The sequence below is a fragment of the Dromiciops gliroides genome, chromosome 1 (genome assembly GCF_019393635.1).
Source record: "Dromiciops gliroides isolate mDroGli1 chromosome 1, mDroGli1.pri, whole genome shotgun sequence".
Classification (NCBI taxonomy): Eukaryota; Metazoa; Chordata; class Mammalia; order Microbiotheria; family Microbiotheriidae; genus Dromiciops; species Dromiciops gliroides.
The window spans coordinates 547,536,741-547,550,656 of record NC_057861.1 but is presented as its reverse complement, the minus strand read 5'-3'; the positions used below and the strand labels follow the sequence as shown (position 1 = coordinate 547,550,656).

The 13,916-nt window shown below is 41.5% G+C and overlaps 1 protein-coding gene across 1 annotated transcript; it reads right to left on the bottom strand.

The window, feature by feature from the left end:
- Positions 1-7,605: 7,605 nt before the first annotated feature.
- RPS15A (ribosomal protein S15a) lies at positions 7,606-13,416 on the bottom strand. The gene is made up of 5 exons (XM_043979098.1): positions 13,286-13,416; positions 10,931-11,068; positions 10,323-10,402; positions 8,693-8,778; positions 7,606-7,739 (listed from the first exon to the last, which is right to left on the bottom strand). Exons 2-5 carry the CDS (start codon positions 11,061-11,063, stop codon positions 7,646-7,648), a joined length of 393 nt encoding a protein of 130 aa, XP_043835033.1. The 5' UTR covers positions 11,064-11,068; positions 13,286-13,416; the 3' UTR covers positions 7,606-7,645.
- Between the last annotated feature and the right edge of the window lie 500 nt (positions 13,417-13,916).

Sequence of the window (13,916 nt, the reverse complement as noted above, 5' to 3'; positions counted from 1 at the left end):
AATGAGCCTGGAGTAGAGATTGACAAGGGAAGAAGGGAAGCATTTATTAAATGCCTACTACATGCCAGGCACTGTGTTAAATACTTTACAAATATCTCATTCAATCTTCACGACCAACCTGGAAAGTAGTTGCTATTTTACCGTTGAGTAAACTGAAGCAGAAGTCGAATAACCTTATTGTCATAGAGCTACTTGTCAAGGTCTGAATTTGAACTCAGGTCTTCCTGATGCCAGGGCCAGGGCTCCATACAAACCACCACCTAGCTATCTCAGAACAAGCTGATCCTAGACAAAGCAATGGAGTAGAAAGCCTTAGCCAAAAAAAAAAAAAAAAGCTCAGGTGCTAGTGGTGAAGGGAGAAGGAATTCAAATAGAAACTAGACCCGGATTACAAAATGATCCACACTGGGATCTTAGGAGACAAAATATGTAAATTGCTTTGCAAACTTTTAAGCGCCTTGTAAAAGTCAGCTATGGTTATGATTAATCAGCTCAGAAAAAGCAGTTTTGAATTGGACCATGAGATGGGTTTCATAATGACTCATGGACTAACCATGGACATAACCACTCAACATGCCAACCATGGCAGAAAATGGGGCTGAAAATCCCAGATTTATATTAATAAGTGGTCAAAATGGAATCTTGACTGCTGTAACAGCTATAATTTGCCCATGTATGAATTGTTTACACAAGTCAGTCCTGGCCAAGAAGACATTTGTTCAGAGCAAGTTACTGAGCACTAGAAACAGGGTTGCAACAAGCATCCTGGATTTGAAGTATTAGGTTCAAATCCAGTCTCTGCCACTTAGTACCCTTGTGACCTTGGGGAAATTAACTTGACTGATGGATTTCAGCTAAGTGTGGAGAGACAAGAATTGATGCAATGAGTAGGACCAGGAGAACATTGTACAGTTACAGCAACATCATGTGATAATCAACTATCAATAACTTAGTTCTCAGCAATACAAAAAATCCAATACAATTCCAAGACTCATGATGGAAAATGCTCTCCACAATCCAAAGAACCATGGAGTCTGAATGCCAATCAAAGCATATTTTTTATTTTATCTTTTTTGTGTTGTTTTTTTCCCTTTTGGTCTGTTTCTTTTTTCACATGACTAATATGGATATAACCTATTTAAAATTCTTACCTTTTTAGGGAGAAAATTTGGAACTCAAAAATTTAAATGTGCGTCAAAAATGGTCTTTACATGTAATTGAAAAAATAAACTTTTGGGGTTTTTGTGGGGCAGTGAGGGTTAAGGGACTTGCCCAGGGTCACACAGCTAGTAAGTGTCAAGTGTCTGAGGCAGCATTTGAACTCAGGTCCTCCTGAATCCAGGGCCGGTGCTTTATCCACTACACCACCTAGCTGCCCCAAAATAAAATATTTTAAAAATTAACTTGCCTGAGCCTAAAATTCCTCACTTGTAAAATAAGGGGGTTGGATTCAATGCCCCCTAAGGTCCCTTTCAGCTCTCAATCTATGCTTGGGAGCAGGCCGTTCTGAAGAGAAGCAATCTTCTCTTGAGTCTTCTTTGAGTCTGTCCCACTAAGCAAGGTTTTCCAAGATAACCATCAGTAACAGAAATATCAATTAGCTAGAGCATCCATCCTGCTTGCTGTTCAGGTCTTCAGAGGAAACATCAAATTCAACTATTAAGCATTGACTATGTATACAACCCATAAAAAAAGGCAGCATAATGGAAGACAGGAATTCAAGTTGTCTGATACATAGTGGTTTCATGAACAAAGAAGCCACAACCAATTCAGGGCTTCAGGCCTCTTGGTCAGGTTAAACTGAAGTGTTGGGCTACGTTCTGATTAAATTACTGTTCTAGATTATCTTCCGCTTCTGCTAATATGCACAGCCCCTGTGCTAGTTGCTATAAGAGATCTTATAAGAAGAGATCTTTGCATGATCCCATGCCCTTCAAACACTGGCCACTCACCCCCAAATCTTAATAGAGAAAAATCCTCAGAAGGCCCTGGAGAACATGTTTCTTGGAGGTTCAAACTCTGGGTTTGTTTCCTCATCTGTACGAGAGTCCGACTTATGCCCTCTAACATCCTTTCTATCTTGAAATATGATCCTAAACCAGCAGCAAATCATGCATGCCTACTGAAATTCCTCCATTAGAATTCCAGTCAAGTGCCAAGTTACAGCAAATGAATATGACTGTTCTATTATCACATCAAAGCAAAAGGATCACATCTTTATAGGTTGTAATTTTGTTATTAGACATCTGCTCATCCTTTTATTCTCTTTCCACAAAGGAGGTCCAGTTTCCGTAAGGAGTAGATTATTCTCTTTTCTAGCCCTGTTAATTAATACCAGGTCATCCAACATGGAAAGACAAATTTCCAGGCAAAGAACAGTTGGTGTAGGAAAAACCATTTTTGTTTCACATACTCCCACCCCCCCAAAAAGTTCCTCTTACCCAATAGTGCTAGTAGGAGACAAATGAAGCCAAGTTAAGATGAGGAATGAGTAGCCCGGAAATCTGAGTTCTAGGCCTACCTCGGCAATTAGCTAGTTAGTTATAGAACCTTATAGCCAAGTCTACTGAACCTCTGTAGCTGTTTGTCAAAAAGAATACAGGTTGAGGAAGCTCTGGTTCAAATCTAACCCCAGATAAATCATTTAACCTGTTTGCCTGTTTCCTCATTTATAAAATGGGGATATCACTTACTTTAGAGTTATTACCCTCAACTTACTGTTTTGCTTTCACAAACCTCATAAAAACTTATTTTGTCTTCATTTTCAGCTCTTTTCCCACCCTCTCCTTCGGCATCTAGTATAATTTATGAATCCTATTAATCTTTTCCCCTGTACCAAAATTTATTTTCCTATGCACATCTCAGGTGTCACAATTGTGGTGACAAGAACTTAATTATTACTCCCTCTCAAGTACACCAATTTAAAACATCTATCACAGCACCTTCTGCAAAGTATTCACTTAATAAATTTTAAAACCCTTAAGAATTGGACATTTTACCCTTCTAAAGAGAATCTGACAGGGGCCCTTACCACTGCTCCACCCGTACCTACAACCCTGCCCAAGTAAATTACCAGTGCAGCCATTGCTCCCCCATCCATGAAGCCCCTTCTCTTCTTGTACAACTTACTACTGCTAATCCACACAAGTGACCATTTTCCAATGTCTATCCTTATCAGAAATCCATCAGAAAAAAACTCTTTAGATGAATACTTATCTCTGGCAAGCCCCTCATGCAAAAAGAGGGTCCACATCCCTCAATTAAGAACTGAGAAGTCTTTTAAACCCCACAATTGTCTTCCATAACAGGAATGATTTACGACTGCTAAGAGCTGCAGCCTAAAGCCCTAGGAGCCAGGCTCAATTTCTGCACCAGCAGTACTTTCAGCCCATTCAAGGAAGGGTTGGGAGAAGGGGATGGAGGACAGTCCTGCTCTTCATTTCCTGGTGGGCAAAGGGCTGAGCTCCACAGCCTTACAACCAATCTTTGCTACAGCTGCTCAATACTTGGAAATAGTGCTTCCTAAGGACCACTAGACCCATCTCGCATGCTCCCTCTTTAAGTGCCTCTCCCTTTCCACTAACCCCAGAGATGAACCCTTTTATGTGGTGTCTCCCCTATCTGCTCCAGAGTACATGCCAAGTACTCACTTGGCACCCCCAGTGCTTAAATTTAGCAAGCATTTAAAAAATGCTTTTTTCATTGCAAAGTTAAATAGTACATAAAAATTCCAACTTAACAAAGGTAGCTATATTGACTCAATTAAAACAGAAGTTAGAGATAAGATGTGGAACTGAAAGTGAATTTAGTCATTACAACCCAATTCCTTTAGCAGTGCCTGGAAGAGAGAAAGTAATGTTACAGATGAGGAAATGAAGGGTTGGAGAGGTAAGGTGACTTGCAGTCAATAGAGCCAGGTTTCAACACATTCTCCAACAGGCAAAGCTATTTCAACAAAAATTAAATGTTCTTTTTCTAAAAATTCAAATCGGTGATGTTTGAGACATCATAATTCCCCTCTTCTATTTCCCTAATGACTCTAAATGAAGTACCCCAACCATGGAAGGAACAGAAATTAAGCAAAAAAAAAAAATCACCCCACCCTGATTCATCTGGCAGGGGAGAGAGGGAAATTCTAACCCTGTGTGATGACTTCTTACTCCCTTCCCATGAATACATTTATCAAATACTATTTCACTTCAACAGCTCAGGTTGCTTTTCCAGGGTAGTTTAGGGGAGATTCTGGGTGGCTGCTGGCATCCAGTGCTGGGATGGACACAGCATCCTATCCTCAGCAGGTAAGGGCTCAGATGCTTCACTGGAGGCATTGCTACAACCATGTGAGGTAAATAGGACAGAATACTCCCTCCTTGTACAATGGGGCACATCCTAGGAAGATAACTTTACAAGTTTCTAGGCCTATTTTTCTCAAAATCCAAACAAAGTAAACAAACCCACAAAGTACCAAATTTCAGGAATGGTCCCCTAAGACTAGATACTTTGGAATCTTTTAGGGATTGGGGGGAGACAAGAGATACTAGGTGAAAAAAGCCAGACACTCGATGTCTATTCCAGCCCCTCCACAGTGCTCCAGGACTGCAAGAGATTCATTGTACTATCCCCATCTAGTGGCTATTATGGTCAAGGGAACAGTCAAAAGTTTTCCCCAAGTTTTACCAAAAATCATCTAACAAGAAACACTAACAGAAAATAGAAAACAAATCAGAGTTCAGATGGCTCTGTCCAAGGATACTTCCACAAATAGTCAACTAATGAAAATTATTTTAACCACTTCTCTGGGCCCTTTACTATTTCCGGACCATATCCTTATTGGTTCCCTCAGTGTCAGCCAGTATGCAAAGTCTAAGCAGAACACCAAACCCCTACCTGGAAGGCACTCCCATGCTCCCTCATTTACATTCCTTCTGGTTACACAGCACCTTCAGATCCTATGCCCTCCCACCTCCTCTATGACTTTACCTCCTGTAATCTGCTGCTATTCCAATGATTCTTTTCCATCAGCCTAAAAACATGTTCAGATTTCCCCAAACCCAAAGTCTTCCCTTGCCCCTTCTAGGCCATTTAGCTAGCATTTCATCTCCCTTCCCCATTACTCTTGAAACTTTGAAACATTCTCTAAAGCTGATGCCCTCCCCCCAATAACCTCACCACCCCCATCTTGCAGTCTCCCTCTACTGACTAATCCTACTGCCAAACTATGGCCTTTATTTTTCACTCTACTCCAACATGAGTCACCACCAGACAACCATGTCCTGCATTGGCTTCAGAAATCAGTTCTGAACATCAATTTAAGGTTGTTTCCCAAAGCTTTATCTATGGCAACAGCCATACCTCAAATCTATACCTCCATTTCTCCAGGTGTGCTTTCAGATCATCACCTGGAAGGGATACACTAGTACCTCAAAAACTCACCTGATATAAAATTTCAAATATTTTGCAAACATTTTTTCTTTATTGCCTGGTAATCTTCAACTGCAGGTAATATTGTTTTTTCCCCTCTCACTCCTTATATCAAATCCCTAAAGACCCATCTACTCCACCATCACCAATTTACAACCTATTTTCCTTAATGATTTTCTACCTCTACTCAAAAACCAATCCTTCATACTAGAATAACCTTCCTTACGCATCTGATCGTGTCAGTTTACAGTCTCTCCCTCTTCGACAATTTTTGTCAAGTTGTGTATTGCTCTAGACCAACTTAAGCTTCTTGAAGGCATGAACAATTTCATTTTTGTCAAAGCACATAAGTAATGCCTCACATTTGACTATCAATGAAATCAAAAAATATTAAATAGCTCCAAAGTACCTATTGCTCCCAAACGGGAAAGCAGAACTCATTCCCACCTAAACTCATCCCCATCTTCCCCTAAGCAGTGCAGAGCATTATTCTTTCACCAATGTGTGTGTGTGTATATATATATTCCTATACTGATTCACCTTACTTTTGTTTCACTCCCCCTTCCCCCACTAAAATCACTGGCAAGTCATACCTTCACACTATCTCTTCTTTTTCAGCTCAAGCCACTCTTCTCATTCAGGCCTCATAACCTATTGAACAGTCAGTTTTCCTAAGATATGTATAGATCTGACCACAATATTGCCCTTCCTGCTCAAAAATATCCAGTGGCTCTTATCGCCTCTCAAATGTCAACTCAACCTAGCATAGCATGGCATGCCTTCTTATCACTCCTTTTCCTATCTGCTCAGGTTTACACCCCTTCCTCCCCAAATAAAGTATCCATAACTACTTTTAAAGCTTAAATTTGGTGTAAAAATCTCCCTGAATTATTATTTGTGCTCTCTCCTTCAGCTATCACTAGGACCTATCACAATGCTTTGAACAATAGATTCTTAATGCCTGTTTAAGCTGAAACTCTTGTCTGCTATTCCAAGGCTCATTTGGTTTACTCCTACCTTTCTAGGTGTTCCTCCAATAATCCCAAATGAAACTGACTTTCTGTCCCTCTTCCAAAGGCCTTTCCTTCATTCGGTTTCCAAAATTTAGAATCCACACCATTTCAAAGATAAAGGAAACAAACAAAATGCCTCTACTCTACACACAACACCCCAAAGAATATAGTGTATCAAACCTGTAAAATATCTACTACCTCTTCTTGGCAGTTTAACTAGTTAAGCTAAACCCAACCAAGAAATATTTTTGATTTTTTTCAAACTGAGAACCCCTTGATCACATTTCAGACCCCTTTGAAATCCTGCATTGGGAAATTTACATATACCACCCTCCTTCTTAGTTAACTAGCTACTCTTTTTACTTAATTCCAAAGCATCTTAAGCCATTCAGGACAGTTCCTTCCCCTTGTCTATCATCCTTCATTATTTTGAACTGTGGCCTTAATTTTCAACCAGGTGAATGCAAATGAAAGAAAAGCTTTGTGAGAAATTTAAAATCAAGCAGCTTAAAAAGATTTTTCAAGTGGAATCTCTGTGATTCTGGAATTCAGGGTATTGAATTCTCAAGAGAAGACATTCCAGGAATACTTAAAACTTATTACCTTAAAACTTGACTAAAATCAAACCCCACCCCCTACAGTCACACGTCCCAAACCAGAAGCAGCAAACTATGTGGAATTACACTGTAAACTAAAAAGCCATGAAGCAGTCAACAAGGACAGTAAATCCTTGCTCCTCTGGTCTTCCAGTATATCTTCAATGGCTTCAAAGCTAAATGTAGGTGAGCTGAATAAGTGAAGAATGCTCTATTACCTGAGAAAGTGGAGAATAGAGTCCTACTCAACTCATATACCCAAATAAAACGCAATGGGAACAACAAAATAAATCGATGGCCTTCTTTCCATGCCTCAGTTAGAGAGGACTGTTGTACAAGCAGATTTTTGTTCATTTCAAGTTTCTGACACTGGCTGGACCAATGCTCAAGTATGGTCAATACAAATCCTATTATATAATCCAACAGTGAGGCAAGTTGACCCAAAAGATCAGAATGGATTTGGTAAACATTCAGCACTTAGCACCAGATACCTATGAAAACCAGAATTATGAGCATCTGCACGATGCTATTAAAACTTTTTTCAAGGTTCAAAACCACTGACTGGAAGCACCATGGTCCATTGGAGCATTTTATTTGTATGTATGTTTTACACCCTTAGAAAAAGAATCCCAGGATTTTTCCTCCTGTGTGTTTTCGTCTTGCTTCCTCATGGTCCATGATGCCAGCGGAGGTTGTAAGCACAATGAACCTATTAAAGAGTTAAAGAAAAAAAGAGAAAAGATTTTTCTAGGTATAAGAATAAGCTTTAGCAATATGGTAAATCAATTATAATAGCCTGGGACAGTAATGCTGGCCCTTAGGTATGAACCAACTATGGTTAAAAAATTTCCCCCCCTCATCCTCTTCCCTAATACTTCCAACTCTGTTCACCGAAAAAATACATGACAAAAAGCTACTATGAACTCATTAAACAAACTTGTTACTTCAAATCACAACAGCATTTACAAATACATGAAATAAGTAATTCATACACATGGTTATTCAATCCACAAAGATTTATCCATTAGATATAGGTAAGGAGAATGAAAATATTCATGGTATCGTTTAACAAAATACTCTGCATAGTTCCATAGTTTAACTGATGTTTTTTCTAAAAATTTTCACAGAACACTGATGGCTGTTAAATTAAGGGGGGGGGGAGGTTCAGTGAATAAAATTCAATAGCTAATTTCCCCCTAAGCATTAATATCAAAGTGTCAAAAACCAATTATGTGTAGCATTTTCCCAATGAAGATAGGCCTAATTTTCTCTTCCAACTCTAAAACCTTGACTTCTCACTTTATCCTGGTGCTAATACTTCCAATTTTTCCTAAATCATAATCTATAGGATCTTCCAATAGATTTAATCTAAAAGTGCTCCTTGGCAAAATTAATCTAGGAAAGCACAGATGCCAGATTTTTTTGTTTCTGTTTAGGATAGAAAAATGACTGTTTAATAAAATACCTTACATGCATGTGTTCTGAGGTATAACTGCAAAAAACCATGCATTTCATTGTCATATTCAACACCTTTTAAATATTCAAAGAACTCTGATGCTATATTAAAATCATCACCCAGAGCCTAACCAATGAAAACAAATCCAAAAAATGTTTGTGAATGTACAATTTTACAAACTTTAAATTGCATAAAAAGACCCTTACCCAAACTGACGGGATGGTAGCAGATTATTCTGCCACTTTTCCAGATCTTTCAATTGAACATCAAATCTGGGGCTGATTACACCACACTGTAAAAAGTATTTTTCAAAAGATTTAATATTTTAATAGAACTGCATTCTAAGTATTTACACTTTTAAATAATGCCTGTTTATTTATGCATAACCTTATCAAAGTAACATATTTACTGAGTGCCTAATATGTCAAAGTCATTGTGCTGGGTGTGTTGACCTGAGCTAAGCTCTCAGTTCTCCAAGAGTTTATAATCTACCTAGAGTAGTGACAAAGACACAAAAAAAGTTTAAAATAGTAAACACCACACAAAGTTGTTCATAATTAGTTGCCAAAAAAGTGGAAAGCATAGTGTTCACTATGGGCTTGAATGGTCTGAGAAGACCCTTAATTTTTTCCTTTTTTTTTTTTTTGGCGGGGCAATGGGGGTTAAGTGACTTGCCCAAGGGTCACACAGCTAGTAAGGGTCAAATGTCTGAGGCTGGATTTGAACTCAGGTACTCCTGAATCCAGGGCTGGTGCTTGAGAAGACCCTTTATGAAAAAGGAATAATTTGAGATGATCAATGGAAGACAAACATGATGGAGAATGGAGATATTAAAAAAGCAGGATGAGGTTAGGCAGATTAAGTCCCTTCAACAGGCATAAAGTATCTGCACACAAGAAATGCATGTGAGAAAACTAAACTATGAAGATTTTGCAGCTACCACTCTTCAACGCACTACAAAGACAACATAAGTAAGTCTCCTTTACAAAACCACTGCTGGATTTTTATAACATTTCAGAGAACTAAATTCTTTAACATATGTATTCACTGATTTCATATTTGTTGGAAACTGCCAAGATCCAGCTACCACATAAACTGGCCACAATGTTTGTGGGGAACATCCTTATTTATCTAGTCTAAAAATCCTTTCTGGACTCAGAAAGGTAATAATTAAATGCATCTAAATTTAATTCTATGACCAGTGAGTGACCTGTAATTCCAAAGGAATTCCTTCCTTTGTGATCACTGATCACTAGGATGAGACCCCACCACCACCACCACCCAATCCTTGAGGGGAGTTGGACAAAAGTTTAGTAGTGACTTTTTCTAGCATACTTCTTTAATAAAATTTCTGGCAGATGTATTTAAAGTTACAGCACAACATTTTATTAACATTTTTTCTCTGACAACCTCCATAATTTCATATATAAACCAGAAGTCTCAAACTCCCCAAACCTCAGTTTCCTAATCTATGAAGAGGGGGCTGGACTATATGGCCTCCAAGGTCCCCCTTCCATCTCTGGCTTAAAGCATTTTAAGATCATAATTTATTTCGGTCACTACAAATATAGACATTTACACCTAATAATGTTTAGCTGATATGTTTCTAAGAGACAATTTTGGTTTTAATAACTGATCTTTTCCAGAATCACATCTCAAAGAAGAAGAATCACATCTCCCCCAAGATCACTAAATGTATGTTTCTTAATGTTAGGACCTACTGGTCTATTTTTCACTTTTTTTTTAAATCTCAAACTCTGATTACAGATTGCAATTATCAATGTATGCAAAATGCCCACAGAAATCTTATTTGTATAGCTGTCTATAAATTCCTACCTTGTTTAATCTGCCTGTGAGGTTCACGACAATTTTTCCTGCTCTGTGATCATCGATGATCTCAAATTCGCCAATGTAGCCTACATGGTATAAAACAGCTTGTTAAGCAACAGAACACAAAGTATGCAACTTTTGAGTCTTAGTCATATCAATCCATTATTCCCCAAACAAAATTATTCTCAATTTGTACTAAAACCGGTACTTCTAATGTAACTTTAACAAAACTCACTTCTGGAACAACTTCAAATACTAAACAAAATAGACTCAATTCACTAGTACACTAATCTTCAAAAGCAGCACAACATGATAAATTTCCACGGTGTGACCAAATAGAGTAGTCTGATCCAACTACTACCCTCATTTTACACTGGAGGAAACTTGAACTCCTAGCATCATGTCAAGGACACAAGTCAAAGTCTCATTCTTATTATATTTAGAAGAGTAATTCTACTATACATTTTTTAAACTTCACAGTATCACAAATGCTGCAAAATTTCAAAAGTCCAATTTTCCTCAAAATCCAGTCTACCATTCCCCCAAGGTTCACGAAGCACTTCATCTTTTGAACTGCCTTTAAACCAGAATACAGCAAAGAGAATCACACTTACCGTGCTTCATCATCACAGTTAAGAACCTGACGATTACTTTAGAGCACGGCCTAATGAGAACCTGGCGTTTTCCTCGTTTTTCTGCATTGTTGATGCTTTTGAGAGCATCTGCCAGGACATTCATGCGCACCATGGTGGCTATCAGAGAGAAAAAAGATGGACTGCTTTGTTAGTATTGCCATCAGCTGAAAGGGAATGATTTTAACTGTTATTCCCCATTGGCAAAATCAAGATGCCAAGGAATCCAACGGGCCTCCAATGAGGCAAGAGCACAAACTTCTTTAATATGGAATAAAAACAAACAATCCAGATCCAGCATTAGGGACAGGGCCTGTGATTTATTTAATATAGCAAACTTCCAGGTGAGGAAAACTCCCTCTATTAATGCAAGTAGGCACTTTCTCTGCAGCTTAATGCTCTTAAAAGAGTGAACAAGGGGCGGCTAGGTGGCGCAGTGGATAGAGCACGGGCCCTGGAGTCAGGAGTACCTGAGTTCAAATCCGGCCTCAGACACTTAACACTTACTAGCTGTGTGACCCTGGGCAAGTCACTTAACCCCAATTGCCTCACAAAAAAAAAATTTAAAAATTAAAATTAAAAATTTTTTTAAAAAAAGAGTGAACAAGATACTTGCCCAGGATCATAAAGTCTGTCAATAACAGGACTTGAATCTCAGTATTTCCCAGAGAGGAGGGCTCTCTGACCACACTACTTACATTACCTATGCCTAAGTCAATTGCTTAAAAGAACATTTTAGATTAGATCTAAACTTAAAGCCAGAAAAAAAAACCTCATTCTGGGCCACAGACAGAAATCAAAGTCTCTGCCTTCAAGGAGCTTGGGCTATATACTGGGAAATTAACACACACAGTACGACTAAATACAAAAGACATACAAATACCAAGTAATGGGGGCCTAACAGTTGAAGGGAATCAGGCCACCTAAGCTGCACTTGAGCTCAGCTCTTCAGTGAAGCAGTGATTCTAAAAGACCTGAGCAAATACGTGAACCTTGAACGTTGAGTAAAAAGACCCAGTTTGACTGGAAAGTACGACAGATGGAGACTAAAGTATGCTTACCCTGTAAAATTAGGCCCGAGACAAGTTAGAGATGTAGAAAATGCCTCCAACAAAAGAGGCTGTATCTTATCCTACAATAGGGAGCCACTGAGGTTTGGTGAGCAGGGGGGAAAATGGCCAGACTTATGCGGAAAGCAGTGCGGAGAAAGAGAAGGGGTTCCAGGAGCCCAGTTAGGAGGCTGCTGCAGTCTGTGTTAACAGACTTTTCAATAGAGCAGGCGAATGCTAGACTTCCCGGCATAGCCTGGACTAGCCTCGGCCAGAACTGGAGGCCAGGATGCGAAGGGAGTGTTGAGATAGAAATTGGAGGCAAAGTTTTCCCTGCGGTTGCAATCAGGCCCGGGGCAGTTTCGGCTCTACAATGCCCCCCCTTCCCCAATACCAAACGAACTCTTGGCACCGAAAGCTCTTCACAAGCTGCCGCCCCCCCCGCCCCGCCGCCGCCCCGGTCTTGCAGACTTCTCCCAACTCCCTTCTCTCTGAGCTGGCCATGCGGCTCTGATGCCACCGGCACCCGAAATCCTCCAGGCTCCCGTGCACCTCGCCTGGCTGCCTCTCCTCGCACAGCGGGCTCTCCCCAGCCTTCCCTCCGGCACCTAAGTCAAGGCGTGCCTTGCTCGGGGTGGTCTAGGCACGTGCAGTCTCTCTCCCACCCGATAGGACACACTAGGAGCCGGTTGGGGCCAAGGCACTTTTCGCTCACGGCGCCTGTCCCGGATGCCCGGGAAAAGCTCGCTGGCCGGCAGGCTCCAGACGCTAAGCGGGAGCTCCGTGATCGCCTGGCCTCCCCGGGCACGGAGCCACGGGAACCAAGCCATGCCCGACTCCTTAAGCTCCTACAACACGCCGAAGGGCTCGTGCGGGGCACGGACCGAGCGACAGAAACGCGCCCGACCGCGGCGGAACTCCCTCCACTCTCACGTGCGCGGAGAGCCCGGCCGGCCGCACGCACATCTCCATCCTCTGCCCCGGAGACCGTGGCCCCAACTTCGCGAGCCGGCCGGACCCGTCCCCAGGCCCGGGGAGCGCGGAAGCGGCCGGACCCGCCCAGGCAGGGTAAAGAGGCGGCTCCAGCCGAGGAGAAGGCGGCGGCACCCCCCCCAGGTCCTCCCGCGTCCCTGGGACCGCCAGCCGCGAACCAAGTCGCAGCCAGACTGGGAGCCTCTGAAAGGGCAGGGTCCGGGGCGCCGGCGGAGCCCAGGGACGCGCGTCCCGGCCGCAGGATGTAGCCGATGCCCCGTGGATGCAGACGGAGAGCAAAGCGAAGGCTACTCACCGGCACTGCAAGATGGCGGAAAGAGGACGAGATGGGTGAGCGCGGAGAGATATGGGAAGCGCGGGAAATCTCGCGACGCTTTGGAGGAGTGCCGAACAGGATGGGGCGTGCCTTGCCTGCCTGCCTACCCGAGGACTAGAGCAAAACAGAGCCGATGACATCGAACCGAGAACCAGGAGAGGCGGGGACGGAGGCGGGGACGGAGGCGGGTCGCCTGGCGGCGGGGCCTCCGAAAAGAGGCGGGGCTTCGGGGAAGAGGCAGGACCAGGAGAAGGGCTGAGCCGGGATTATTGGTTAGATTCGTTTCAGCTCCTGCTTTCTGTACCTACTGTACTGGCTGAGGCTTTAAAACTTTTTTCAAAGGAACTGAATTGTGTCAAAGTTGTTTGCTTGTTTTTCATGATTTATTGATTGAAATCTAGAAACTTTGGTAACCTGTGCCAACTTAACTTGCAAGAGAACCACAAATGCCATGAAAAAGAAAATAAGAAAACCCTAACCTTTGGTCGACTCTCCCACGTCAATCAGTTTCTCCCTGAGTAATTTACACTTTCCACTTAGCATCCCAGGGTTGCTCCTTCTAAAATCACAAGTGGACCTCGTTTTACGAAAACCTTAAACTAAGGGCATT